Source organism: Hippichthys cyanospilos, chromosome 16, assembly GCF_059441005.1.
Source record: "Hippichthys cyanospilos isolate Australia breed blue-spotted pipefish chromosome 16, RoL_Hcya_1.0, whole genome shotgun sequence".
Taxonomy (NCBI): Eukaryota; Metazoa; Chordata; class Actinopteri; order Syngnathiformes; family Syngnathidae; genus Hippichthys; species Hippichthys cyanospilos.
Genome location: NC_142384.1, coordinates 6,131,044 through 6,145,559, shown reverse-complemented (window position 1 = coordinate 6,145,559; position 14,516 = coordinate 6,131,044). Strand labels below are relative to the sequence as shown.

General features: G+C 39.1%; 2 protein-coding genes across 3 annotated transcripts in view; one reads left to right on the top strand and one right to left on the bottom strand.

The window, feature by feature from the left end:
* LOC148410294 (E3 ubiquitin-protein ligase rnf213-alpha-like) overlaps positions 1-12,798 on the bottom strand; it is a 44,769-nt gene extending 31,971 nt beyond the window's left edge. Inside the window, exons 1-11 of the mRNA XM_088436852.1 lie at positions 12,689-12,798; positions 10,794-10,900; positions 9,163-9,260; positions 8,095-8,505; positions 6,340-6,434; positions 5,268-5,473; positions 4,872-5,173; positions 4,550-4,797; positions 2,147-2,335; positions 1,874-2,066; positions 685-740 (exon numbers count right to left, since the gene is read on the bottom strand). Coding sequence (XP_088292978.1) covers positions 685-740; positions 1,874-2,066; positions 2,147-2,335; positions 4,550-4,797; positions 4,872-5,173; positions 5,268-5,473; positions 6,340-6,434; positions 8,095-8,505; positions 9,163-9,260; positions 10,794-10,893 — 1,898 coding nt within the window. The 5' untranslated portion in view covers positions 10,894-10,900; positions 12,689-12,798. The remainder of the gene's footprint in view (positions 1-684; positions 741-1,873; positions 2,067-2,146; positions 2,336-4,549; positions 4,798-4,871; positions 5,174-5,267; positions 5,474-6,339; positions 6,435-8,094; positions 8,506-9,162; positions 9,261-10,793; positions 10,901-12,688) is intronic.
* On the top strand, positions 11,413-14,373 carry LOC148410293 (neuropeptide B-like). 2 transcript variants are annotated; one of them, XM_088436867.1, is made up of 3 exons: positions 11,413-11,534; positions 12,945-13,202; positions 14,061-14,373. In XM_088436867.1, the coding sequence occupies exons 2-3, from the start codon at positions 12,966-12,968 to the stop codon at positions 14,187-14,189; spliced, it is 366 nt and encodes a 121-aa protein (XP_088292993.1). In that variant the 5' UTR covers positions 11,413-11,534; positions 12,945-12,965; the 3' UTR covers positions 14,190-14,373. The 2 variants fall into 2 exon arrangements, with proteins under 2 accessions (XP_088292993.1, XP_088292994.1); XM_088436868.1 differs by lacking the exon at positions 11,413-11,534 and adding an exon at positions 11,634-11,684.
* Positions 14,374-14,516: the final 143 nt, after the last annotated feature.

Below are 14,516 nucleotides of genomic sequence, written 5' to 3'. Positions count from 1 at the left end.
TTTCTATTGTTATCATCCTCTTACTTCTTCCTTTACCGCCACTTGCAATTTTAGAAGCCATGTCTAACAGATAAAGTTTGCAAAGTCTTTACAACATTCCTTCCTTCCGTTTTTCACTCATTTTCTCTCCTTCCTTCCATCCCGACCAGCTGTGACATCAAGCTAGATAAAGGCGTTCGGCCAATAGCATATCGGCATTTCTGTAATTGACGTGACGCTGGCCAATAGCATCTCCGTGACTGACTCCATGACTGACACCGTGACTGAGACAGTGACTGTGACATTGTAAAAGCAATAGCGTTCAACGTAAACGTGGTGAGCGTCAACTTAGTTGACGTAGCAAAGCTAAATAAATGTACGAACATAATGGTCGGCATGTCGTATTGTTCGTAAGACCGAAGGTTTGTACGCAAGTTGGGGACAAAAAACTCCGCGGTCCACGCTCGTAAGTCGAAATGTTCGTAAAAGAGGGTGTTCGTAAACCGGGGGCCGACTGTATGTATGTATGTATATATATATATATATATATATATATATATATATATATATATACACACACACACTCATACACACATATATATATATATATATATATATATATATATATATATATATATATATATATATATATATGGAGAGAGAGAGAGAGAGAGAAGAAAGAAGAATAAAAAAATACTAAATTACCTGTATTTTCCCTTAAGCAGATTCTCTTGGATGTGTGAGAGAATGTCAGATATTTCCTGAAATGAAAGGATCTGAATTACTTGATAACACAGAAAATTGGATTTCTTACACCGTCTTTGTGTCGAGGAACTGCTAAGCATTTCGCCTAGGCTCCAAATGGTTTCCAGCAAGGGCTGTCATTCAGTTGTTCATTGCGGAGAATGTCTTCCAGACACAACTGGCAAACCATCAAAATCAATACAGACCAAACCTTTTAAAACTGAGAGTTATTTCTTCAGTACTCATCACGGCAAATGGTGAAGACCAGTTTGATATAGGTGTGAAATAATAGTCTCTTACCTCTAAGCTTTTAATTATAAATCATCATGTATTCCAATCTTTAAGTAATAATATTTGTCAAATCATCTTCATTGTCTTCATGTGAAGACATTGACCAATATGTACAAATTATTCAACAAAGTGGGAAACAAGACACTTTGAATAGGCAACTCATTATTTCTATGAATCTCTCCAAGTGTTGAAATTAAAAATGTTCTACAACTGTCTAGCTATTTTTAGCAATAGACCATGTGGTTCATGAGTCAGGTGGAGATAGACCTATTTGTCGGCTGGGTTAATTATTGGTGCCGATTTTTTGGATTACCTCTATTGGCCTTTTGTTTTTCAAATATGGCCAACCCATCCAAGATCCGTTAAAAATTGTGTAGAGCTGAGGGAACTATTAAAATTCAGTTGACTTTAGAAGCTATACTACAGATCCTAGGAACTTTTCTTTTTTTTAAATAAAACAAAGATCCTGTACATTACTGTTATTTTGTAAAATTGTAAAATTCTTTTTTTTTACTGTCAAAAATATAGTGCTATTGTATTTGCTTAAGTTTGTTTAACATTTGAAACAAACAGAGTTCCAAAAAGTTGTTAAAATTTGACATTTGTTATTTTTATTTATTTTTTAGTTAAAAAAAATATTGTAAAATAAAATGTTGTTTAGTAACCATATGCTTAAAGACACCAACAACATCAGCTGACATGACTACAAAAAATTTGTATCTGCCGTAAAAAAAAAAAAAAATAACGCTTTATTTATATTCGTAGTTGGTACGTGCTGCTCATGTGTATAGTGTTGGTAACTCCCGTTATTGGACCATGTATTATACTTTTTTTGTTTTTAAAAAATATAATAGCATACCTCAAAATTAGTGTAGCCCCTGGTCTTTGGTGCCTTAACCTTGAATATGTCAAGAATGTCCAAAAGATGGACATTCATTGCCATGCTGTACTCTTTTATTTCACTGAGAGACATCAGGTGCAAACCGGCTCGCACCGCAAGTGGATCTACTTCCATCAAGTGACAATATCTTTTCATCAAGTTGAGCATGTCCCTAAAAAAAGAGGAGCGAAGTCATCGGTTATGAATAGCTGGAGGCTAAGATGTGGACGTAGAGCAACAGGGTGTTCTTACTTCCCCATCATATTGCCAGAGTTCTTTCCACCCATTTTAAGACCTTGTAGACCAGTTTCAGATGTCAGCACCTCAAAGGGTCTTGCAGCTTTGCCTTCAAGGAGGTGAAAGAGCGGTAATGCCAGAATCCAGTGTGGCCTTCCAGTTTGTTTCACCTTGTTGATGAAAGAGAGCACGGAGCTGGGCAGGCTACAACATAGAACCACAAAACGCATTACAAACAAGATGAATATGTGGACTGTTTTCCAGTTATGAGTAGACACTTTTCTGCAAACTTAACCCTGAACCAGGAGTGGGTAATTGCGGCCCTCGAGGGCCGCTGTCCTCCATGTTTACTAGTTTTCTCTATCCAAGAAACCTAATTGAAACCATTAGCTCCTCAACAAACTCTGCTGGATCTTGACAATAATCCTATCATTTAAATGAGGCGTGTTTGAGAAAGAACTGGAAAACATGCAAGACCTGGGCCTCGAGGACCGGAATTGCTCACCTCTGCCTTAATCCGATTACTAATGTTGGTTTAAAGGGCCTGAGTCATGCTAAAATAGCCCTATCCACAGTTAACTATGAACATAAATCAGTGGTAGTGTACCTCTACATTTATTTATTAGCAGCAGCCACTGCTCGGGCTGAACAATATAAACGGTCAAAGTCAAATGTCAGCAACATTATTTGCACTATTTTGTACCACTAACTGCAGAGTCCCCTCCGTGAGCCATCACCTTATTGTGGTGGAGGGGTTTGTGTGTTTAAATGTGAATTTCCCTACGGGGATGAATAAAGTATCTATCTATCTATCTATCTATCTAAGTGATCATAGAAGCTATGTTGTTGAGGGCTTTATACCCCTGGTGGGGTCACTCCTGACAAAAACCTCCTAGGTGAGGTTCCAGACTGGACACGGCTCATGGACATCTCATGATGAATGAGATGTTTGGATTGCGTTTTCCCTTGCCCGGATGCAGTTCAACAGGGCCTCCCTCTAGAGCCCGACCTGGAGGTGGGGCTCGTTGGCCATTGCCTGGCACCCATGGGGCCCGGCCAGTTCTGTTCATTACTTTAATGGACAGAATTTCTAGGTGCAGCCGATGCGTTTAGGGGGTCCGGTTTGGGGGTCTCAGTATTTAATCTCTGCTATTTTCATCTATATGCTACATTTCATCTCTATTTGCTGATAATGTGGTGCAGTTGGCTTCCTCAAGCCGTGACCTCAAATTCTCACTGGAGCAGTTCGCAGCAGAGTGTGAAGCAGCTGGGATGACAATCAGCACCTCCTAATCTGAGACCATGGTCCTCTTTGGGTAAAGGGTGGAGTGCCCTCTCAGTCGGGGATGAGGTCTTGCCCAAGTGGAGTTTAAGTATCTAGGAGTCTCGTTCACGAGTGAGGGGAGGATGGAACGGGAGATTGACAGACAGATCAGTGCCACGCGTCTGTTGAGTTGCGGCCACTGTACTGGTCTGTTATGGTAAAGAAAGAGCTAAGCCGAAAGGCGAAGCTCTCTATTTACCGGTCAATGTACGTTCCCGCCCACACCTACGGTCAATGTGGGTTGTGGCCAAAAGAAAAAGATCTTGGAAGCGGACAAAATAAGTTTCTTCCGCAGGGTGTCCGGGCGCTCCCTTAGCGATAGGGCGAGAAGCTCGGTCATCCGGGAGGGGCTCAGCGTCGAGCCGCTGCTCCTCCACATGGAGAGGAGCCAGTTGAGGTGGTTGGGGCATCTGATTAGTATGCCTCCCAGATGCATCCCTGGTGAGGTGTTCTGAGCATGTCCCACAGGGAGGAGGCGCCGGGGATGAACCAGGACACGCTGGAGAGACAGTCTCTCGGCTGGCCTAGGAACGCCTGGGGATCCCCCCGGAGGAGTTGGACAAAGTGGCCGGGGAGAGGGAAATCTGGGCTTCCCTGCTCAAGCTGGTGCCCACATAACCCGACTCCAGAATACAGCGGTAGAAGATGGATCGATACGGTTTTGAAATTGAGACAATTTATTGTGTAAATTGTTTACGATTTAGTGTTGCGCATGATTCCAAAAACTGCAAATTTTGCATGAATAAAAGCAGAGAGGAGGAGTATGGTGGGGGCAAAAAAATAATCATACTCGATAAAATATTATCCATCGATCCACATGAGGTAAAATGGCATTTTTTTTCTCTTTTGCAATTTTTGAGTGACAGAAGGTGGATCTTTTAAGTTTGGCTTTAATCTTATATATATATATATATATATATATATATATATATAAGATTATAAAAAGATAAAAAGGTTTTTATATTTATCCTCATTGACATCCCGCAAAGATTTTGTAGCTCCCAGTGTTTCTTATTCTGTGGGAGGCAGTCATTCAAAATACAGAAGGTCTGACTACTGAAGTTGCCAACCTCTCCACCATATACTTTACTTACCTTGGTAGGACAGCAACATCACATGAAAAATCTTGCCAGTACTGGAGGAAGCCGCTTCTGTCTAGTTTTGGTAAACATAGCGCAGTGCAAAGACGGATTTGGAGGTCAGTGTCCAATTTGATATGGTACTTTTCGCAGACATAGAGCATGATAACAGCCGCTCGCAGAGGATCTCCAATGTAGACTTGCTCAGCATCCCCATCCCCAAGTAACCCTATCAACATGAACTCCTTCATCATCGTCCCCATCTGGAAAATGCAAAGTGCTTCAGGAGGATTTGGCTACACCAAAACACATTGGCTCCAAAATGGGCGGAACTTACATTGTTCTCGTTAAAGTTTAAGGACAACCATTTCTTATGTGTTCCCTCATGAGTAGATGGATTTGCATAAACATCACAGAACTGATTCAGCTGTTTCAGAAAACGTTTCAAATTGGCGTCAGTCCAGCTTCTGAGAAGTTCAAATATTGTGTCCAGCATTATTTTCCCTGCAATTTCTCGACCTTGAATCAAATGTTTCCTCTGGACAGCCCACAAGTTGTCAACCACTTTTTCATACAGACGGACCAGTATGTTCTTTGGTGGTTGAGCACATACAATGTCATCGTACTGATGCCAGTCCCCTTTAAAAAAAAAAAAGAAAAACAAATATACGGATGAGCACAGCTTTTTAGATAAGACGTGAGTGAGTGTATGACAGTTAGTGGTTTGACATACCTTCATCATTGAGGAGTTGAGGTTTAACAAACAAGCATCTGTTGGTTTGGGATTGATCAGAATGCTCTTTGTAGATGTGCTCAAACTCATACTTTTCGTTTGAGTTCTTATAGACAACATATTTGTAAGGTATTGACACAGACTCAATATTCACTTTGTTTGTGTCTACACTGCCCTCGACCAGAAACCCATGCTCTTCAAGATCCCTGGATACAAATAAAGACACGTGTTAAGGTGGAGGTTGTACCAATACTACTCTATTTCATACTAGCGATACATCTTTTACAACACTTTAAACCATATTTAAAATTTCACATGCATCAGTGAATAAAATACCATAGTTTGTGGTAAGATTGTATGAGCATTCTGCACCTTGCAAGCCCACCCTGACTTTCAAAACATCTCAGTTTGTCATGACTATTGCCCACTAACTATTGTGATAGCAACTTGTGTGTTCCTTAACTGCTATCATCTTTTTTTAAGTGGTACAATGCAATGATGGAAGTGATCCAAAAAAAAACAAAAAACTTTTGAGCACAGAGCCAGGATTAGAAACCTAAACTACAGAAATGTGAATACACGCTCATGGATACATCGCCAAAGTAACCCAGCTGAAGTAATTTGTTTAAAAAAAATTCTAACTGATCCTAATGACCCCATTAACGTCAGGTTTTGCCACCCTCAGAAGTTGCTTACTGTCAATAATAGCGATACAGACCCCCTCACGCCATGACAAAGGTACTAGCTGTAAATCGAGGTTTCATCCATCAGATTTAAACAAATATTTGTTAAAGGTTAAAAGGTTTATTAGTGTTGCAATAAGCACAATGATGTATTTGCATCGGTAGGTCTTGCTTTAAGTTGCTTACTGCTAGTAATAGCGATGCAGACCCTCTCACGCCATGATAAAAGTCGTAGCTGCAAGTGGAAGTTTCATCATTCAGGAGGGGTAAGCAAATATTTGATAAAGGTTAAAAAGTTTATTAGTGTTGCTATCAGTCTGGAAAAAAAAAAATCCCTAAAATTTAAAAGCCATTAATAATGCTCAGCCTGCTAAATGCAAAAAAATTACCTGGTCGCAAATAGCTGAGCTGCACAGGACCATGATTCTAAAGGAGGTCCAGCGATGATGTAGATACAGTCTTGAGAAGGGTCAAATTTAAAATCCTTTGAGAGGATGGCATGGAAATGTATAGTGAGTCTGTTTCGAGAAGGTATTTTTCTCATCCTGCTTGAAGTCAAATCCAAAGGGGGAAAACATATTATTGCTATTTTCATGGTTAATGTTTTCAATGTAAAACCAGTTGAAAGAAACAAACTTCATGGCTGTTGCTTGAAGTGGCATTGCATGGCGTGCATGATCGTGCCCATCATCAGATGTTTGGACCTCCGTGGCGTCCACTGCGTCGATTAATTCCACATTGGAATCTCTGTTTGGACCAAACATCTGCGGACCAAGTATTAGAGGTGAGTCCAAAAAATAAAACTATTGATTCATAAAAGAAATCAAGAATATCATTTATTACGATTTGAAGTCTATATAAAATGTTGCAAAATTAATTTTATAAAATTAAAATAAAACGATTCTGCTTCTTGTGATGCGCACTGGCAAAAAAGGGCAATAACATATACAAGTCTCCAGTGTTAGCACAAGCTGCTAACAACATGGTGGATTCAGATGGAATCGGACATTTCAAACTCAGGAGAGAAACAAGCTGCATCTATGCAATTAATGTTAACAACTGTAAACATCTAAGTAATTCAAAATATCAAAATAGTTGTGGTCACCACACTTTTTTTTTTGTTTAATGGAAAAAGGCACTTTCCTAATAATCTAAAGCCTAATAAATCAAAGTTTTTTTCTCTCTCTTTTTGTCATTCTGTCAGACTGGAGTAGATTGCTATCTCTGCAGATCTATAGACTGAAACAAACGTCTTATCACTTTGAATCAAAAATGAGAACTTTTTTTTGTTTTTGTTTTTTTTTAGTTGATGAAAAGGTGTGTTTTATGACCAATCGCAACAATGTAATTACTGATTGTGCAAACACACCAAATCAATTTGAGTAAGTGCAAATGCATACACATCATCTTAAAGATCATGTGTACGAAAAATATTTTTTCTATGTTCATTTTAACATACGTTACTAACATTTTATTTGGGAGCTTTGAGGCTGTCATCTTTCTTTCAAAGTGCACCCACAGATTAAAACAGCTCTGGTCATGTGTCAATATTCTCTAAAGACAACACACATTTCATGTACACATTGTAGTATTTCAGTACTTCATGAAAAATTAGTAAAAAATCATTTGTAGAGTCTCATAAGTAGAATTTTCTTTACAGTCACTTTTGTGACCGATGGGTTGAAATGGGTTAATCGGATCAGCTGGAGAAATCATAACCTCGCCGTTTTAGTAGTATTCTTGTGTGTGAACAAGGATGGTTCAGTCTGCTTGCTTCTTGTTTTGAAAATGGTGCTGTAACAACCTCAGCTAACACAAGCTGCTGTTGGCTGCAACGGGCACTGGCTGCTAACTGACTTCTGCCTTGTAACTTGTCCTGTTACAGTAATTATTGTAAGTAAGAATATGGCCAATATAAAAAGGCACATCTGTGCGTCAAAACTCGACTTTTTTGGCTGACGGATGTATCTGACTCAAATGGTGTCGAAAAATAAATCTTAACTGTTATCATTTATAAGAGACACCCATACTTTTGGCTCTCAACTTTTGGGAGAAAATGTGTGTCTATATTTGTGGAATTATGGTACTCCTCTAGAAAGCAAATGCACATTTGATCGGAGTCGTTGATTTGTATCAAGTGTTACCGTGAAAGACGCTCGAGGGCCAAAGACCATTTGTTGTTGTGCGGTGCCAGACGGCTGCTGTATCTGCTCCTCATGTTTGTCTTGTTGCTCCAGATTCACACTGGCGCTCTGGTCCAGTGGATCTTCGGATTTTTTGTTGCCGGCATCGGACTCTGTAGCCGCTCCCGAGTTAGCGTCCAAATTGCCGCTGCCATTAGAGTTGGCGTGCTGATTCGTAACTGTTGAATCTTCAACTGATTTTTGTGCATTGTGCTCATCGTTTTTTTCTTCGTCCTGCGTATCAGATGTGACTTCAGACTGAATGTTTTCAGCCTGTGCGGCATTATTGTTGGTCTTATCGAAGGAATCCGACTGGTCCTCTTTTGAGGAGGGCTGGTCTGTAGTCGTTTTCTTTCGGTCTTTCCTTTTTGTCTGCACATAAAGACATCATGTGAAAACTATTTTATGAAGTGAAAATCTTAGCATACACTACCCATGTGATGGAATCTAACTATTCATCAAGCGCCATCATAACTTTTTTGCTTCCTGTGACCACTTGCTTCTGACAAAAAACCTTTCATTTATGATAGGTATATGAGCATCGATTGTGAAGTTAGAACGGTACAACATGGACAGGCTGGTCTGTACAACACAGAAGTCATTTGTTTCAGGTTTGCTCTCTTCTTCTATTAATCACCACCTTCTACGCAGAAGAATCTTCCCTCAATTATATTTCTCCACATTCTCTTGACAGACCACGAAACTGCCCTGTTCGACTCGTGTCATGTCAGTCTAGCATTCTATACTTGCGAACAGAATTCATGCTTGAAAGTCAGATGGCTCCTGAGTCATTTTTAAAAGTTCAAGTAGCATTTTGTTGTTCCTAACTGAAAAATAACGTTCTGTATGTGGCTGAGCGACTAACAATTTAAGGTAAATATTAACCTAAAATATTGCCTGAACTGGTAATAAAGTTTTTAACTATGGTGACAGTTTGGACTTCGGAACCATTTATTTACAAATATATATTCATGTGAATGTATGTTTGTGCGCATTGTTTAAGGAGGAAGACCAGCAAATAATGCTCACCTTTTTGTTAGTACCTTTGTTGTCTACAGAATGTTTGCGTTTTGGTGTTCCCACAGTTGCTCCTGCCAAATCTGATGCCAAGGAGTTGGGTTGATTTCCTTCATGCAGATTAAAGAAGGTATACAAGTTACATTTAAGGTTTTACATGCAAGCACATGGAAGAAAAAGAACTTTGACATAAATCCACAACCGGATTTACAGTAGATGGGCATCATATTTTTGTCTTTTGATCTGTGTACAGGGTAGATGATTACTATAATTAGCAGAGGCTAGCAGTTAGTTGGTAAGAATGACTGATGGACCAGCAAAAAAATAAAAAAAATGTAAAATGCCCATCTTTGATAATTTGCGGCGGGTGAGTCCCAATTCTGATACCGATAACTGGCTTTATTTAAAGGTATCAGTACTTGAGATGGAGTCCAATAGCAATATTATCTGCACTCCAGGAGCTGTTTTAAAACCACAAACTAGAAATTCCAATTTTAAAAAATTGAAAATTTTCATTAAATTCATGGACTTTTAAGAAAAGTGCTGATTTGGACTAGGTAGGTATTTCTTTAAAATGATGCATAGTTGTGCTCATACTATATAGCTCTGTCAAACAATGACATTTATTTTAACTAATAAATTGCATTAATAATCACACGTTACTCAGCAACTAGTTTTATATAACTTCTTATTAGGGTTGTTTTGCGCTGAGATAGAATGCCAAGGAAGTACAACTTACAGTCTTTGCATTCGATTTTACTACATATGTCTTTGTGCCGATGATTTTCCTTTAAGTTTGGTTGCAAAGTTAGCAGATTTAACTGCCACGAGATAGAACCAACATTTTTTTTTTTGTTTTATAAAATCAAAATGCATCACTTTTCTGACTTTGACATCCCCGAACTTTTATTTCCTTTTTTTTACGGAAAAGCCCCATTGATGCACAACTTTAGGTCCAGATCAAAACAATTGGCAGAAAAATGTAGAATAAACTGAGACACAAAAAGGTCAAACTACCACACACTACACCACAGTTGGCCCACTTGACAGAGTAAACTGGTTGACATTACAGTCAAGCTAAAACAGTCAGATAAAAAAAGGGGATATCATTCAAAGATTCAAAAAACATTTGTCACATGTATAGCAAAAAAACACACAGTGAAATTCTTACTCTGTTCACCTGTGCAGACCACAACTCCAAATTGAACAAATAATAATAAAATATTAAGAAAAAGAACAGTCCTGAAGTTTTAAAACTTGTAGGTGGCTTCAATTTCTTCAAAGTTCTGCTCCTGCCAACGGTGAAGCTAAAAAGTGTTTTCTGATGACCTTGTCATGTAAAAACTACTACTACTGTTATTATTGGTATGCAGGATTGGTATGATAGGAAAAAGGGGCAATAAGAATTGCATTTTCACTTAGGGTCAGCAATTCATCAAGTTACCGAATTATACTTGCCAATTTATAATCAAGTCTTTCATGTGCCGAATGCAGGAGACACATTTGTGTGTGTGTTTGTATGTATGTATGTATGTGTGTGTGTGTGTGTATATATATATATATATATATATATATATATATATATATATATATATATATATATGTATGTATGTATAAAAGAAAAAGACAAAAATAGCCTTCACCTTGATCGTTGGCAGACTGCACAGACAACTTGATGCCACACTCTGGGCAGAACTTGTCTTTCTTCTTCAAACGATTACAGCCACAACTGAAACACTTCATCTTCACACTTTCCAGGGACAATAAAATAAAATAAATGCTGTAAGCTGTAATGAATAAACATTCAAAACCATATTATCAAGGCAAATGTGTAATAAAATAATCAAAGTGGACAGAATGATATCACCATGAGCTCGTCTAAATCAAAATGGCTGATATTTTGTTCAATTTCAGACATGGATCTACTTGGGCTTCCTGACAAGTTAATTCTTTCAAATGATCAGAAGAGCGAATGTATTCATCGTTATACGTGACGTCATCGCGGGCCCACCCAATTTTAATTTTACTTTTGGTTTTCAATGCACCAAAAGTACTTAAAAAAATCATAAATATCAGAATTATCCGCAACTTTCACGACTTGAAAAATATTTCAAACAGCTCTTCTTGACGAAAACAAACAAGTAATTTCTTAGCGCCATAGTGGTACATCGGTTCGAAGAAAAGAGCTCAGCGAAACCTCAGCGAAAATCCTTGCAGCTAATTTTTGAAATATCACAAGTAGAAAAAAAAAATATCCACGAATCCCGTTACAAGTTGAGCCACGCCAACTGCGGTGCTCCGGACAATTTAATCTACAAGGCGTACACTCGTTTGAGAAGCATCGTCGAGGAGCAATGCAGCGTAAAGCCAAACAGACATTACATGTAAGATTAAATTGAATTTTGTTGTAAATCTTACCCGGTTCGGGAGAAGACACGTCTTCTCCCCCCTTTGTCGCATTGGACAAAACTGAGGCGAGCAAGGCGAAAGGGCGGGTTGGCAAATGGACTTTCACTTTTCTTTCTTCGGAAATAGTGAGCCTATCGTGGGAGCTTGCGTGTTATAAAGAACGCTAGAGAAAACGCCGGACTGGATCGCACCTTGTAATTTCATTAAATAGATTGAATTATACGCGAAAGAAATGTCTTTCATAACAACAACATAGCGTTTTAAAGAATATAAAAAAACAGAACACATAAAACACTGACTAAACACTTCTCCTTTGAGGAGGTCGTGACCACAGCATGCATTACGTTATACATCACTTTCACTTTCAAGTAAGCAGTAAGCAGCAGCAACAAGCGCGCGCACACACACGCACGTATCCAGAATCCCGCAGTAAACATATTAAAGATGAGGATAAATAGGAAGGTATCGTTATTGTGTTATTGCGTGCTTCTCCTTTCGCTTGCATTCTATAGTTCAGTTATTTTACAGCAGGCGTTGAGTTCTTCCGAAATGGACTCATGTCCTCATTGTTTTCAGAGTTGTATTTTCTAACCGTGGAACCCTTATACGTACAAGACTCGTCGAAAAATGGGGGTGGGCAAATTTTGCAAAATCAAAGCATTTCCCAATTCGATAACGTTTCACCTTCTGGCCACTTGGGGGAGCTATTTGATGGTTCGCAATGCTCTTAATTGGTTTTGTCTACCATTGAAGGCCAGTTTTTGTAATTTATCATCTATATTATAGCTGCTTCTGTGTTTAGGGCGATACCGACCTTAGATAATAGGACAAATACCAAAAAGCGTAACTTTAATTTAACTTTGATGTGAGTCACGCGTGAAATCTACATTCCACATTTAGTGAAAACCTGCGCCCGAAAGGACGCCAAATGTCGCGTTCGAAATTTTTTTTGAATAGAAATCCTGTTTTTGTGTACTTGTGTGTGTCACCGGCCTCTGTGATGTGCAGGTTAGCAGATACCATTGTGCTAGCTGGAAGCTCGTGTAATTAATATTAACCTCCCCTTAAAATTTTAAGAAAAGAAAATACCCCGTAACATGTTCGGAAACCTACGGAGTCGTGACATTACCTTATTATGTTCTTTCAACCTGGAAAATGCTGAATAACCGCACCTCGTGTGACAGCAAACTCGGAGGCGGGGCAGGCTAAGGGTCGAACAGCACTCTGGGACTTGTAGTATTTCCTATGCGCGTGTTTGCTGGAGGGGGTTAAAAACCATTTAGACAAAAACCACACACACACAATTTTACGTCATTTGATAGCGATTATCGCGTATCTATAAGAACAAGGGGAAATGGTGAAAGGAGTTCACAATTGTTTGATAGCTCTAGGTTCAAAACACGGTGATGCCGGCGAAACTCTTGCTACTCCCCTGCGCGGTTCTCTCCGCTCTGGTGCTCTGCAGCCCCACCGAGGCGTGGTACAAGCAGGTGGCCGGCCCAAGTTATCACTCGGTGGGCAGGGCATCCGGCTTGCTGTCGGGTATCCGGCGGTCATCGTTCGTCCGGAGAGGAGCCGGCATGGACTCGTCACGAAGTTTGTTTCCTGAAACAGAAGCGCAGCGTTTTAGCCTGAAGACAAAGGTTAGTGTTTAGTGACTTTACCTACAAAGTTAAATTGTTTTGATGTAAATGTGCGTCACGTCCCGAGATCGAGTCTACTCATTTGTGTCCACTGTTATGTGTACTTGTATTATGTCTCACCAAGACAGCAAAGTTAATTGTATCCCAGCAACACGAGGGACATAATTGAAAAGGTCCGGATGTCCTTTACTAAGGACACTAGGACTTTGTAGGATCGCCTGGATGAGTCAAAACATATACTGTAGACCAAAAACCAATGTCGAGAAAAGTGGACACAAATGAATGCTGGGTGACACTATCAATTGTTTTTGGTGTGTGTGTGCGTGTGTGAGAGAGTGTGTGTGTGTGCGTGTGTGTGTGTGTGTGTAAAAAAAAAAAAACATGAATGGGGCTACATGTGTGGTTATTTGCCATGTAATTGGCAGACAACCAAGCCAGGGTGTACGACCATATTCTTTTATCGTGGCTGTACATAGACTGCATATTTTTAAGTTTGTGTGATTCATGTGATAAAAACACATTTCCATGACACCATGTCATAGACCGGAGACTCTCAAATGAAAATACAATTAAAATTTCGGCAAATAGCCAATTTAAAACGTTTGAGCCCTAACAGGACCTTTTTTTTCCAGAGCAAATTAATTGCAACATGAAGTGAAGCAAGATATTGCTTAAGTGTTCTATACTGGCTCCTTTGAAAAACATTCGTTTGTCTTTATTATTTTTTCATCTAAAAATGCTGAGCAATTTTTCAGGATCACCATTCAATTTGCAGAAAACAAAAATCACTGGAGGTTCTGTTTTGGAAAGAGTGAGAACCACCCTTTAATTTTCTAAAATGCATTTTCTCTTCTACAGGACACTTGTATAAGAGACATTGTGCCAAACCTGCTGAGTTGCAAAATCTTCCCCGGTGACAAGATGACATTTAAGTGCAAAGCGGACATCTTTGTCTCCCTGGACTTTGCTTACTGCGTGATGGACTAAACTGCAACATTTTTTTTATTTGCCTGTTTTAATAGCACGAATTAGTTTGCAATTTTCTGCTGCAGAAAGTATGTATTTCTGTTTAAAATGTATTTATGAAACCCTTTATGTGCTGTGCTAACCCCCTGCAGAAGTGTGATTAATCTGAAACTTACCCCAAATATGTAAAATAAAGTAAAACCTGTCATCCAGTCACCAAATCCTGGCATTTTATAGATGTTGATAGGCTATATCCAGTGATTTTCAATGTCTGGCTCTTATGTATGTAAAAATCATGTCAGAAATGTGTTTAAGTGAACTACATTTAGAGTTAGGGAAGTCTACCCA